Source organism: Periophthalmus magnuspinnatus, chromosome 17 (genome assembly GCF_009829125.3).
Source record: "Periophthalmus magnuspinnatus isolate fPerMag1 chromosome 17, fPerMag1.2.pri, whole genome shotgun sequence".
NCBI classification, from domain to species: domain Eukaryota; kingdom Metazoa; phylum Chordata; class Actinopteri; order Gobiiformes; family Gobiidae; genus Periophthalmus; species Periophthalmus magnuspinnatus.
The window spans coordinates 6,838,121-6,852,476 of NC_047142.1; the positions used below are offsets into that span (position 1 = coordinate 6,838,121).

Here is a 14,356-nt window from a genome sequence, read left to right on the forward strand (position 1 = left end):
GTTATTGGCCAGATCTACAGAGGTAAATCTAATCCTGAGTGTTTTTGAGCATAATGCCTAAATTTGAATAAATGCTATATATTTTAGGTTAATTCCATACTGCAGAACATCCCAAACACGTAATGAGACGAAGTCCCTCCACCAGAAAATTCACTTAGTGAACCTTTAAAAGTAAAAGGTGTTGTTTGCATTTTAGGGTTAATATTAAAATTACAAGCCAATTTTGCCTTAAAAAACGTTTTAACAATGTAAATGTACTGCAACTTAAATGCATCTTTTTTAATTGAAAGCAGATCACAATCAGCATTCCAAATCCACCTCATCATGATGAAAGTCAAATTATAAACATCCTTAGTAGAAAATAGTTTCTCTCATGCAAATTTTGTGTTTACACTACATTCAGAATGATTACAGATGACAAACTCACAAGCTGCTTTGAACAAAAAAAGTAGTTACCGGTACATCATTTTGGAAATTGAAAGAGCAGAAAAAGCATTATGTCCAGACTCCAGTTTACATCAAAAAGACACGTGCCGACACAATACAGTTTCCCATCATGCAATTATAGTTGACTATTCACAGATCGGGCATCACTGGTCTCCACTGGTGTGTCTCAGCGTGCATGCATGGACAGTCTTCTTACAAGTGCCCTTTTGTGCTTGAGCTCCACTGTTGTGAAGATAGGTCAGTGTAAGGTGTGTGCGATTATGGTATGGCATTGATTCCAAACAGTTTCTAGGCATGACTTATAAGGAAAGGTGAGTAACAGAAATATGTAGGAGTCAGACCAGTGTTTCCCAAACTCAACTGGGATGTGGCTTCTGGGTCTTAGGTGGGGAATAACTTAATATTATCAGTCACAGGGTTCACATCCACTGAGACAAGTATGAATTTCTTAATAAATTAACGGCGGGAAGAAGCTAGAATACTGGATAATTTGTAGTTCAGCCAGCCCGGGTATCGAAGTCAAGACCTTCTTACCAAGAGGTAGCTGTGCTAACCCTTGAACTTTGATCTTGACATTTGATACGTTGGGGAAACACTGGTGTTGATGCCTATACCAAAGGCAGGGGTTGGTGTTTTTAATTAGTTATGGCATTTGGGCCAGTGATCCGAGGAAGGCCGTGCTGAAAGAAATCACATTCATAACAGTATTTTTTGGTTTGTATTAAGGACAACATGTGACTGACCAATCATGCTGTCAACTCATCAAGAGGATATCTGAGTCCCTTCAGCTTCATAAGGTAAAGGGATTGTTTAACACACCAACAGTTGGACAAATTATTGTTGAACATACATTAATTAACACTGTACAATGAACCAATGGCTTTTATTCTGTTAATACCCCAAAAATAATGCTTGTCTCGTGCAAATTTGGTCCTAACGGTGAATGTTTTTAGTCTATTGCCGTTTATGTACATGCTGAGGGAAACAGTGTTTATGGGTGTATCAAAAATATGTTTTCCATTTCCAGGATGAAGATATTGCGTTTTTTTCCTGTTGTTGACAGCGCATAAAGTTTATGGGAAGATATTGCTCTCAATCTTAGAAAACAAGACACCCTACGCAGATCATTACAGACAGCAACATAAGGCAAAGCAGTGTACATGGACAAACATGTAAACAAATATAATTAATCAGACTACCAAGAATGTGCAAGCAAAAATACTTTCTTAAAGCTGTCTTCTATTCCTGATTCAAACACTGAGCAACCTCACTGCACAAACTATTGAAACGTTTTGATTTTCAACAAGCTATGATAACTCAAAATCTCTTCCAATTTATGGTTAAAATCCTGTATTTCTAACTGTGTTTTGGAATAATTAAAACTTATTTTACCATCATATGGCTTTGTATAGAAAATCGCCCAGCTCTAAAACATGCTTTTTGTTGAAATATTCTATTCTAGTTTGTGTGAACAGAGTGAACAGAAAAAGCAGAAATGTGTGGTCAATTTGCCAATAAAAGCTTGGGCAGTATGCATTTGAGTGTAAACAGACAAGTCCACTTTTCCAATAGCCCTTTTCAAAGGTAATGCTCCGTGGATGTGTTCGTTAGAATCTGATGTATTGCTTTGCTGTAGTGAAATGAACTAAAGTGAACTGAAGAGATGCCAGTGCTATAACTACTACAGGTCATGTGACTGATAAGGAAGGTCACATAGGTTATTGTTCGACCTTCTTGTTCCAGGGTTTATATTATGCACCATGCACACACATATTACAGACACCCATCTTTACTGGGGAAAGGTAGGTGGTCGCCAATTGCCAAGTAACTCACAGTGATCCTGGGGTCTACATGCAGGACGTTCGTGACAGGACAGACAAGTAGTGCCCGTAGAGACTGATCAGTATTTTGGTGCTTCTCTTGCTGGGGCCTTGACTTACAACACAGAGCCAATAATGACGAAAGAGAAAGAACATCAGACCTAAGACGCAGTCAAGCAGCAGGCAGACAGAGGGACAGAGCATAGCTATGGGCTTAGACTGCTCTCCTGACACCAAGAAGAAGCAAAGTGCAAAGTGGTCATTCTCCTCAAACTATTCACATGGTTTTGGAATTATCAGTGTTGCAATATATCACATCTAAATGTACAGTGTATAAAAAGTAATGAGGCATCCACAAGTGCTAAATGGAAGGCTCAACAAAAGCCTAGAGGTCTCTTGAGAGTATTCCATATGAACATTATAAACATAGTTTATGTTTGCATTGGTAACATTGCAATGTATGAGGTTGTATTTACAACAGTGTTTTGTGTGTGCTTGTGATTGCACATATTCATTTAGGGTGACCTACTATAATACTCTGTCTCTAGTGGGTTTGTGCCTGTGTGCCCCTTCAGCTGCGCCCCTCATCGGACGAGCGCTGGTCTGATTTGAGCTTGACGAACTCTTTGGCCACGTCGTCATTGTTGCGCTGAGACAAGATTCGCAGCACAGTGAGCCCTGTCTCGTCCATGTGCACACGCCTATCCAACGGTAGCCAGCAGGTGATGCTGTTCTTCTTCACAATGTCTCTGACCTGCAGGACAGCCATTCCCACACAGCGGTCCTCACGAGCAAAACAGTAGTCCTTAACACAAACCTGCAGCTCGTAGTTTTCCGGACCCAGCTCTGTGCCCAGGGAGCTGCATAGGAGAGGAAAACATTTATCCGTCACTTTACCACAGGTTAAGGAATAAGTATTTGTACATACTATGGTTTGCATAAAATCCTATGGAAAGTGTTGTACAGTAGAAACCAGCAGATACATACTATTGGAAGCTCTCGCCAAACTTAGGAGACCAGCAGTTGTTTTTGGATTTAGTAGCAAATTTGCGCTTCTTGTCACTGAGGTGAGGGCCAATAATGTAGACCTCCACAAAAGGTCTGAACCCTTGTGCCTTCCATTTCAGGTCATTCGCCGCTGCCACTGAGAGAGAAACAAATTGTAAACACACAACACGTGTTTTAAACAGTACACAGAGCCTCTTCGTTTTCACCTTTGATGCCAATTTTGTGTTCTCCATTTGGTTGAGGCAGAATGTCCACATGCATGACCACCTCACCAACAGCATCCACTCCCGCAGCTGCAGAGACACAGTGAATGGTTTAAACCTGTCACAGACCACAATAAAAACATACTGATAGGACTTACGTTTTTCTGGTGGTGTGTCCTCATTTGCTGTGTACCTGATCCCCTTCCCTCCGTGCACTGCAAAGCAATAAAAAGATTTGCATTTTCTGCCATTGTCAAGTTAATGGAGCAGCAAATGAAATGATCTAACAGACTCTATAAGCATATTTTTCTCATTTTAATATGGACAGGACAATGATACAATAGCCATTTATATTCCCCAAATAAGAGTGTCATACCCTGAGCGTGTTGAGAGAGGACAAACTTTCGGATGAGTTTGTCAGTGGCTTGTGTGTACAGAGACAGAGCGTAACGCAGAGATTGCAGATCTGGACTCTTCTCCAAGAAGGTCTTTTTCAACCCCACTCCACCGGCATGAAAGTATTGCTATGGATATTTACAACAAAAGACGTGGTTGTAGGTTATGAAGAAGAAAATGATTAATATGACAAAACAATATAATATAACAGCTGCTATTTAAAATTAAGATTACCTTTATAGACTCCAGAGCCAGCTCTATTACTGCACACTGTTTTGGAGTGAGAGCTTTAGCCTCCTCTCGCCCCATGTGCTCCTGCCGAACAGACATAGAGAATGCAAAAAATAAATTAAAAAAAACGCTTGAATAAGCTTTTGTTTTTACTTGCAGGGCCAGTTCTTTTGGCAGTTCTTTGAGAGTTGGAAATTGAAATCACCTTTAGTTTCGAAAGCTGGCCCAATTCTTTAGCAGCATTGAAAATCATCTGAGTCCCCTGTTAAGAAAGCAGCAAGTTTAACAACAGAGACACAGATTTGGACTGGTGTAGGACAAAGTGAATGTGTTCAAAAGAGTATGAGTGAAACATGGGAGGATAACTATTAGCACAAGGCTAAGCTAACCACTTAATTGATGTATTTTTAAAAAGGGGGTTTTCTGTTCTGAATCAAGTGCTGAGGAAATTGGACTATAAGACCAGTTGACATTGCTTGCAGTATAACATAGAGGATTGTTGTGCACTTGACTAACAGAGAGTGAGTTTTGGACACTGAACAACAACTGTGTTTCCTCATGCTAAGTGATGTTACACATAAACCATACATATGCCTGCATCATACTTACTATGACCTAAAGCAGGAATGGAGAGAAAAATGAAGCAATGACGACATGGTCAATGTAAAGAGTTAATGAAAAGTGACATGAAAGCTTTCTGAACGTGTTAGGTTCACACACCGTCTGGTCTGTGAGTGTTGGAAGCACAATGATTTTCTCCATCGTGTTCATCACCAGTTTCCACAGCTCCTTCAACACTCTTTTCAGCACGGTCTTTTCACAGATCTTCGCAAACAACGACAGACTGAAACACAAAAATGTTTTCTTTAAATTTTGCTCTAAGCATTATTGGGTAAACCACTGTTGTTGGGTTCAACTTACTTGCTGTCCAGGAAGTCCATGATGGGTTGCAGAACATTGTCAGCCTCCTGAACAACGCTACCATTAGCTGGAACAGTTTGACCTTTGACCTGTGCAAGAATATCCCCCATCTGTCTCACATTGTCGGTAATCTGCGGCTGGAAACTGCAGGACCACACACCAATGACACGTAAGAACAAATCTGTCAATAAATAATCAATGCATATCTGGTGACTACACAAACCTGACAGAAAAGATGCGGCTAAGATCATCCATAACATTGTTGAGTTTGTTTTGTAGATCTTTAAGGAAATCACTGGCTTCTGGATTGAGCTAAAACAGATTAAGTTAAAGTTAGATAAAACATTTCATAAAACTAAGACTACCTTTATTGTTTTCGGTGAATTGCTACATACATCTTTGCCTCCCATGGCCTCGAACATTTTCTCCAACTGAACCCGCAGTTGCTGAATGTTATTGATGATGATACATGGCTAAAGGACAAAACAACATCATCATTACATCTGTTCTCTGTAGCTTTGTGTCTGCCTCAGGCTTAAACCATGGTCAATCAAGATTACCAGCCAAACTTTTCAGTGGCTGCTTTTTGGCACACGGCAGTGATGCAGAGCAGGGAGTTTTCAGTAATTACTGCTCCTCTGAGGGTCTTGATCTCTGGGAGTGCAGCCTCTCTACAGCCTATAGCACTCCGCTAATTAGCTGACCCTAATTCACTTTGAAACACTACAACCTGGGCACAGCTATTAGCCTAAAGAGTGGTTTATAGTGCTGGTATCAATTAGACTGAAATATTTGCCTGTACATCCAACATTATAGTCTACTTTTCAGGCGGAGGGTACATCACCTGCTTGTCTCTATGGAGATGCTCTTGCTTAGGTTAGAATGTTCCACAGTATGCCATTAAAATCTATCTATGCTGCATTTAATCAGTTACAGGTGTTGCCCACTCAAACGCATTCTGCTGTGAGTGGGGTTGCCTCTCGTGGGCTTGCCTAGTGGAACATTCTAGGAAAATAAATAACATCTCCATGGAGCAGATGTCGTACTGTCCCCCAGAAAAGTTACATAGCACATCTTTAATTTATTTATGTGCATTTTAGTAGCATGTTTGATCATGTTTTTAATTACCACTTTTTCTTTCTTGACGTGATTTGGAAACTCCTTGGCAATGATGTCGGCATATGACAGAAGAACATTACCAATGGTCTAAAAAGACAAAAGGCATTTTTAATGCACACTATTCAAAATATCACACTCTTCAAGAGATAAATGAGGATTAGGACAGATATTTTCCTACCTTTGCAAATCTCTTCATGTAGTTGCCAACAATCTGAGGATCAGGACACTCAAGTTTGCGGATTATCTCAAAGCTTTGGTTGAGCTGGGAGAAGACATCCACCACTGAGCAGGAGAAGAGAGCATGCTCCGATGTGACCTGGAACTGAAGCGTGAAAAGAAACAAAAAAGACCAGAGGGACATGTGTGAGCAAGCATCGGCTGATACACAGTGCAGATAAAAGCCAGCCAGACAACTCCAGCTAACACACTTATCAGACACAACCAAACCCTTAGAGAGTGCACTGGTGGTCATAATGTTACACTTGGTCTGTGAATACTTAAGCCTCTCACAAAATTACTATATCAAGTTCGATAGAATCATTTATTTTGAAATTTGAGCTGTATCTGTAACTTCTATGACTGATTATAGATGCTTACTAACTAGTGTTTAATTTTACTATTTATTTGTTGCAATATTTTGCCTTCAGAGTTTCCCTGGCATTTCCAGCTTTAGGGTTGTTGTTTCAGTGGCATAAAGTAGTTTCAATGTTAATATTTTTTGTTCACTTAAAAATTTGACAGGCCTATGTGCACTTCTAGGAGATAGATAAATATGACATTATTCTCTCCAAATATAGAAATGACCACATTGATTCACCCCTCCCCGAACCGCCACCTTAACGTGGTGGAGGGGTTTGAGCACCCGAATGACCCTGGGAGCTATGTTGTCGGGGGCTTCATGCCCCTGGTAGGGTCACCCATGGCAAACAGGTCCTGGGAGACGGGTCTGACTAAGAGCGGTTCAGAAGCCCTACATGAAGAGAAAAAGAACAAGGCCAGTTACGTCACCCGGACTGGCGTTACCGGGGCCCCACCCTGGAGCCAGGTCTGGGGTGGGTGCTCGGCAGCGAGCGCCTGGTGGCCGGGCCTTTCCCCACGGGGCCCGGTCGGGCCCAGCCCGAAGGAACGACGTGGGGCCGTCCTCCCGTGGACCCACCACCTGCGGGAGGAGCCATGAGGGGCGGGTGCAGAGAGATCCAGGCGGCAGTCGAAGGCGGGGACCTCAACGACCGTATCTCCGGACATGGAGACTAGCTCTGGGGACATGGAATGTCACCTCGCTGGGGGGGAAGGAGCCTGAGCTTGTGCAGGAGGTTGAGCGTTACCGGCTAGATATAGTCGGCCTCACCTCCACGCACAGCTTGGGCTCTGGAACCCAACTTCTTGAGAGGGGTTGGACTCTCCATTTCTCTGGCGTTGCCCGCGGGGAGCGGCGGCGAGCTGGTGTGGGCTTGCTTATTGCCCCACAGCTCAGCCGCTGCATGTTGGGGTTCACTCCGGTGAACGAGAGGGTCGCGTCCCTGCGCCTTCGGGTCGGGGACAGGTCTCTCACTGTTGTGTCATTGTTGTGTCAAGCTGAAGAAGGAGTCCTATCGAGCCTTGTTGGCTCGTGGGACTCCTGAGGCAGCTGATGAGTACCGGCGGGCCAAGCGTGCCGCGGCTCGGGCAGTCACAGAGGCAAAAACTCGGGGTTGGGAGGAGTTCGGGGAGGCCATGGAGGAGGACTATCGGACGGCCTCAAAGAGATTCTGGCAAACCGTCCGACGCCTCAGGAGGGGGAAGCAGTGCTTCACCAACACTGTTTACAGTGCGGGTGGAGAGCTGCTGACCTCGACTGGGGATGTTGTCGGGCGATGGAAGGAATACTTTGAGGATCTCCTCAATCCCACTGTCACGTCTTCCGAGGAGGAAGCAGAAACTGGGGACCCAGAGGCGGACTCGTCCATCACCCTGGCTGAAGTCACTGAGGTGGTTGGCAAGCTCCTCGGTGGCAAGGCTCCAGGGGTGGATGAGATCCATCCTGAGTACCTCAAGTCTCTGGATGTTGTGGTGGTGGTCCCTCTGTATAAGAAGGGGGACCGGAGGGTGTGTTCCAATTATAGGGAAATCACACTCCTCAGCCTTCCCGGTAAGGTCTATTCCAGGGTACTGGAGAGGAGAATCCGACCGATAGTCGAACCTCGCATTCAGGAGGAGCAGTGTGGTTTTCGTCCCGGTCGTGGAACACTGGACCAGCTCTATACTCTCCATCGGGTCCACGAGGGCTCATGGGAGTATGCCCAACCAGTCCACATGTGTTTTGTGGATCTGGAGAAGGCATTCGACCGTGTCCCTCGTGGTGTCCTTTGGGGGTGCTCTGGGAGTATGGGGTCCGGGGCTCTTTGCTAAGGGCTGTCCGGTCCCTGTATGACCGGAGCAGGAGCTGTGTTCGCATTGCCGGCAGTAAGTCAGACCTGTTCCCGGTGCATGTTGGACTCCTTCAGGGCTGCCCTTTGTCACCGGTTCTGTTCATTATATTTATGGACAGAATTTCTAGGTGCAGCCAGGGGCCGGAGGGGGTCTGGTTTGGGAACCACAGGATTTCATCTCTGCTGTTTGCAGATGATGTTGTCCTGATGGCTTCTTCGAGCCAGGACCTGCAACAGGCACTGGGGCGGTTTGCAGCCGAGTGTGAAGCAGCTGGGATGAGAATCAGCTCCTCCAAATCCGAGGCCATGGTTCTCGACCAGAAAAAGGTGGTTTGCCCTCTCCGGGTGGGTGGTGAGTCTCTCCCCCAAGTGGAGGAGTTCAAGTATCTCGGGGTCTTGTTCACGAGTGAGGGAAGGATGGAGCGGGAGATTGACAGGCGGATCGGTGCAGCGTCTGCAGTGATGCGATCGCTGTATCGGTCCGTTGTGGTGAAGAAGGAGCTGAGCCCAAACGCGAAGCTCTCAATTTACCGGTCAATCTACGTTCCTACCCTCACCTATGGTCATTAGCTCTGGGTAATGACCGAAAGGACAAGGTCGCGGATACAAGCGGCTGAAATGGGCTTCCTCCGCAGAGTGGCCGGGCGCAACCTTAGGGATAGGGTGAGGAGCTCGGTCACACGGGAGGAGCTCGGAGTAGAGCCGCTGCTCCTACACGTTGAGAGGAACCAGTTGAGGTGGCTCGGGCATCTGCTCAGGATGCCTCCTGGACGCCTTCCAAGGGAGGTGTTCTGGGCATGTCCCACCGGGAGGAGGCCCCGGGGAAGACCCAGGACACGCTGGAGGGACTATGTCTCTCGGCTGGCCTGGGAACGCCTTGGGGTCCCACCGGAGGAGCTGGAGGACGTGTCCGGGGTGAGGGAAGTCTGGGAGTCCCTGCTTAGACTGCTGCCCCCGCGACCCGGCCCCGGATAAGCGGAAGAAAATGGATGGATGGATGGATGGATGGACATTGATTCACATTATGCATATTGTTTAGTCATATAATTTGTATCAGTGAAACTGTGACTGTTATTGCGAGAATGACTCAAAAGTTAAATGTGGTTTGTGGATACAATAAAATGTATTATGGAGCTGCCAATGATAAAGTGTATTGTGAAAATCAATGCGATGGCACATTAAGAGGGTTATGATTGGGAGCAGACCCTTAGTATCAGTGAGACCATTAGTTCAGTGAGTGGTGTTATGGTATGTGACTGGGTCTTTGGAGTGCTGTTCCGCTGACACAGGAAAGCAGAGGCTGCCGAGGGCGACGGTAATTGGACCCAAAGGATTTTCTGACATACGAGTTGGGAGGATCTTCAGCTGCTTTGTATCGACCTTTTCACTGCGTGGATATGTGGAGTGTGAAGAGCATGGAGGCGAAGAGGGTGTGTGTGCATTGGCTGTTCTCTGCCGTACATTTTTGCATTCGCTTCTAGTATTGAGTCTTTATTGATTGCCTTGAGGGCTTCAGGCTTCTCTTCTCAGTGTGAAATGTGCTGAGTCAGGGGGACGGTGTGAGCGGCCGATTTGCATGAGAAATGCATGAAATGTGGGATTGCAGCAGGTAGGGGGTCAAAAAGCTCCTATCTTTTATTGCTGTGTGAGCAGAAGTGAATTCTAACTTTAGTTCCATTTCACTACCCGCTCTTTGCTAGTCACCTCCTAATGCCCCAACAGGCTGTGATGAATCCTCATTGACTGATGCTTTGAATAAAATATTTCATAAAACAGTTACCCCGTCCTTTTTGTCCCTCTCCAGAGCTCCGTGGAGAAAATCTCTGGATACTTCCTCATTTTCATCCAGCCACATGATGACAAATGGCTCGAACCAGCTGCAAAAATAAGTCTGTTTGAGCCTCTACATCACACATGAGTTTAGGCTATGACAGAATCAATCTCAAAAACACTCACGCTGGATATTCAGGCACATGTTTTTGGAAAGTGGGCAGTTCTTTGCAGTACTCATTATACAGCCATTTCACCTTAAAGTGCAGGTTCATATAATCTGCACTTTTACACAGGCGGTGCTTTTCATGCTCTGAAAACAAGAACCACATTTTTAAAGTTATTTTTTATTTTTGTGTTTTGTGTGTCTTTTAATGCAAACTAACCTTCCATGGCGTACTTCATGTCTTGTGCAAACATGTTCCACATCACTTCTGCACTTATCTTGCCAACATTCAGTTCTTGAGGAAACCTACAGGGGGCAGAAGAGAGCTTGCTCTTAAACACAGCTCTGTATTTAGTAAAAGTGTTGTATTATTTATTAACCCAGCCCAGTTTATATAATCATGGGAGCTGCAGCTCTCCAATATCCAAGGAAATCCTGATCAAGAAATCTAAAACCTTAATGCAAATATTCTCATCAAATGTAATTTTAATTTGGCATTCATCAGGCAACTTAGGTCTTTTCTGTGAGAGTACTATAGAAATAAGTGTTCTTACTGGTTAAGGCAAGGTGTGTAGGAGTTTTTGTCCTCTTCAATGATAGACACGATGAGAGTGATGAGTTTAGACCAGAAGTCTAGGTTTTTGATGCTTGGGCCCTGCTCGTCTGGAGGCACAGCCTTTGACTGGGCAAAGGACAGACAGGAAAGTCATGTATAAAACATGTTCAACGGTACATATGCAGAACAAGCACTGCCATCGTGGTCTTACAGGGTCTGTTTGGTATTCCCTGTTGTACAAGTCATGGCAGTTGTTAAAGATGTATTCATAAGTGGAGTTTAGACAGGCCTTTACACAGTCCTTCACCACTTGACTAGCTCTCGGAGGACTCTGCAACTCCTGGACCTAAATACAAATAAACACATATGATGTTTAAGGCTCTTAGCTACTGTTTGTTCAGTGACATGCAAGTCTTCCAAATGTGCCTGAGGTTACTTTACAGACAGTACTAGAAATAAGAACTGCGTTTTTCTGTTTGGTTCAAAATGCTTCAAAAAGTATTAATAACTAATAATAATAATCTATTGATTTACCTTCATCCTGAAAAATGTTATACTCGTGAGCAGATCAACTGTCGACTTGAGATCCTGTAGTCTCTCAGGGCTGCTTGCAGGAAAATTATTCTGAAAGTAAATATATGACAGTTTGAATTTAATTAAAAGCTATTCATCTTAAAATGTTTTCAAAAGCAAGTATCACAATATATAAGTAATGGACAATTATGGACAGACACAGGGAAAAACACTCACCCGGTACATGGACAAGTCAATCCTTAGTGAGTTATGCAGCTGATCCAGTAATTTGACAAACCTCTCCTTCTGTAGAAACACAAATTAGAGTATTTTATCCATAATACAGACAACAGTTATAATAAGTTCCACAGTGAACCCAGACTGCAAGACTTGTCACTAGCTTGTGTCAATAGAACAAGTCAAGTAGAAGGGGTTTAATTAACTATAGGCAATTTAGGCAAACTTTTTTCCCAAGTAAAATATGTAATATTTTAAAGTAAACACAAAACAAAAAAATCTGTACTGTTCTTACACCAAAGTTGGAGGCAGCAAATCTGTCTGAAGCTGAGACATTGTTGGAGGACTGTGTGGTGTGGGCGTAGTAGGCGTTAATATTGGCGAGAAGAGTGCTCATGACTGCCGGGACTCCTGGGCACATATACTTCGAGGACAAACAGGCAAAGTGACTGCAAACAGACAAAAAGAAATAGTATACTTACATGTACCTTAGTAATTTGTGTAATAACGGTTCTAATAATTTAAATAATTTTATGCTCTCACGTCATGGCCTGATATATCGACTCTACTCCATATCTCATGGCAAATTCGTCCACAATCTCTTGAGCAGTCTCTTCAAAATACACTTTCCATGCATCGTCTCCTTTGGCATCTGGGATTTTGACTACACCACTGTTCTGCTCCTCTGTGGTATACTGGAAAAGATGCTAAAGACAAAACATAACATGTAAGATTCACTGTCAAACTGAATAAACACTATATATGTCACATTTTTACATAGCGCTTTTCCACCTTCAAGGTACTCAGAGAACTGTATGTCAAGTAACGACTCGTCCACTCACACACACAATCATACACCAGTGTACGCAGACACTGGGGGCAAGGTGGGTTTAGTGTCTTGTTACAATGACAGCATTCATCTGTGGGAGCTGGAATCACATGGCCAACCTGTGGGTCAGTGGATCTGACCGCTCAACCAATGATGTTTACATTGAGAGTCTTTAGATCAGTGTACAAACACTCTACCAACTGAGCTACTGTCACCCTTTGTAATGAGTTACATGATCAGACTGACCTCATGTAGACAGGTGTACTGAACATGGTAAGGTGCAACAGTCTCCTCTCCTTTGATTTCCACACTTATGTGCATCCGGATAGCTCCAGATACAGCAGATTTGTCAGTTCTTTTATCTGTCAGGAAAGAATAACAAGAATATGCTTTCATAGTAAAAACAGGGATCCTATAGAAAACATATTACCGTATACTTTATTTCTTGAAGTTTAATATAAACACACAGATAAACACGTAGCTATTTTCTTTACATTTTGAACTCTGCAAAACGCAATATTAATCTAAAGTGACACAATATTAGAAACAGGTTCAGGAACTTCCTGTTCAAAACTGCCCCTTGATAGTTGCATTTATGCATTTTTAATGGCTAGGCAACATCTGTCTATGATCCACAGTCTAAATTGCTAAAATAATCAGAACTAAATACAGAGGAGTGGGCAGAAATAGGGAGTAGAGATGGGCAGAGATATGGAGGATGTGTCACTTAAAATACAACACTGTTTAAGTAAATAAAGAGGAAAAACACTGCAAAATTGTTGAAAGCTCATAACAGTATATTTTGTATAATATATGTCCTTTAATTGTCAGTGCTTTTACTAAAATCTCACCTAGGTTGTACCAGACGTCCATCTCTCCGCTCAGAGTGCGGACTTCGATGATAGTCTGTCCCAGGAAGTCATCACTCTCACGCTTAAACCTCTGTTTCACTCTAGACTTAATGTCGTCATCTTCATCCCAAACTCGGACCTTGATGCGTTCAGTTGAATTGTGACATTCACTAGAGCCACACACAAGAGTTAGGGATAGAGTACACTTCCATAGGGCTTTAGTATTTCCAGTACTCACAAATGAAAGCTCTCTTCCCACACTGGGTTGAGGTTGCCGTAAATAGTCTTAGTTCTCTTCTTGGTCTTTCCAACTTGGACAGTGACATAGGGGTCGCTGGAGCCAGTTTTATCTTTTGCCTGCAGACCCTGAGCACATACAACTAAAACACACAATTTGATCAACTGCGGACTTTACAGTGATTGTATATTTTTATGTTGCACTCTTCATTTACCGGTAATACTGATCTTTGCTGACCACTTGGATGTCCCATCCAACACACTTTGTTTAATCTGCTTCATGTGTGTGGCGTGTGTTGTCTTGTCCAAGGCAAACACTTCCTGAATGAGTTCAAATATTTCCGGTTTGTTCCTCTCACGAATCTTCATCCGATCTTTGAGGACCATGATGATGTTTTGTGTCCGGTCCTCTGCTCCATGCTTTGAGCTCTTCTCTGCAGCTCCTAATAATACACACAATTTTAGTTTTAAGCTCAAAAGTCATATTTCTATAAACAAATGCAATGTCACTGGGTTTGGAGCATCTTTTCTTAGCACCAAGATCTTTCAAGTCTATTCAGTGGCAGGAAACCAGTGAATTATACATTGCATGGATTGACTCTAAAATTTGTATGGGATCAGAGTCTTCACTTGTGGAGCAGAAT

At 43.5% G+C, this 14,356-nt stretch overlaps 1 protein-coding gene across 1 annotated transcript in view; it reads right to left on the bottom strand.

Annotated features, from left to right (window-relative positions):
• Positions 1–1,004: 1,004 nt before the first annotated feature.
• Positions 1,005–14,356, bottom strand: part of LOC117384914 (protein unc-13 homolog A-like) — a 29,292-nt gene continuing 15,940 nt past the window's right edge. The window contains exons 17-42 of the mRNA XM_033982086.2: positions 13,928–14,155; positions 13,714–13,855; positions 13,476–13,645; positions 12,871–12,986; positions 12,339–12,502; positions 12,091–12,244; positions 11,796–11,864; positions 11,580–11,669; positions 11,257–11,391; positions 11,044–11,171; positions 10,710–10,795; positions 10,510–10,636; positions 10,334–10,430; positions 6,324–6,467; positions 6,155–6,232; positions 5,422–5,499; positions 5,250–5,338; positions 5,027–5,170; positions 4,826–4,949; positions 4,311–4,367; positions 4,109–4,189; positions 3,855–4,002; positions 3,637–3,693; positions 3,482–3,568; positions 3,255–3,411; positions 1,005–3,127 (exon numbers count right to left, since the gene is read on the bottom strand). Coding sequence (XP_033837977.1) covers positions 2,839–3,127; positions 3,255–3,411; positions 3,482–3,568; positions 3,637–3,693; positions 3,855–4,002; positions 4,109–4,189; positions 4,311–4,367; positions 4,826–4,949; positions 5,027–5,170; positions 5,250–5,338; positions 5,422–5,499; positions 6,155–6,232; positions 6,324–6,467; positions 10,334–10,430; positions 10,510–10,636; positions 10,710–10,795; positions 11,044–11,171; positions 11,257–11,391; positions 11,580–11,669; positions 11,796–11,864; positions 12,091–12,244; positions 12,339–12,502; positions 12,871–12,986; positions 13,476–13,645; positions 13,714–13,855; positions 13,928–14,155 — 3,239 coding nt within the window. The 3' untranslated portion in view covers positions 1,005–2,838. The remainder of the gene's footprint in view (positions 3,128–3,254; positions 3,412–3,481; positions 3,569–3,636; positions 3,694–3,854; positions 4,003–4,108; positions 4,190–4,310; positions 4,368–4,825; positions 4,950–5,026; positions 5,171–5,249; positions 5,339–5,421; positions 5,500–6,154; positions 6,233–6,323; positions 6,468–10,333; positions 10,431–10,509; positions 10,637–10,709; positions 10,796–11,043; positions 11,172–11,256; positions 11,392–11,579; positions 11,670–11,795; positions 11,865–12,090; positions 12,245–12,338; positions 12,503–12,870; positions 12,987–13,475; positions 13,646–13,713; positions 13,856–13,927; positions 14,156–14,356) is intronic.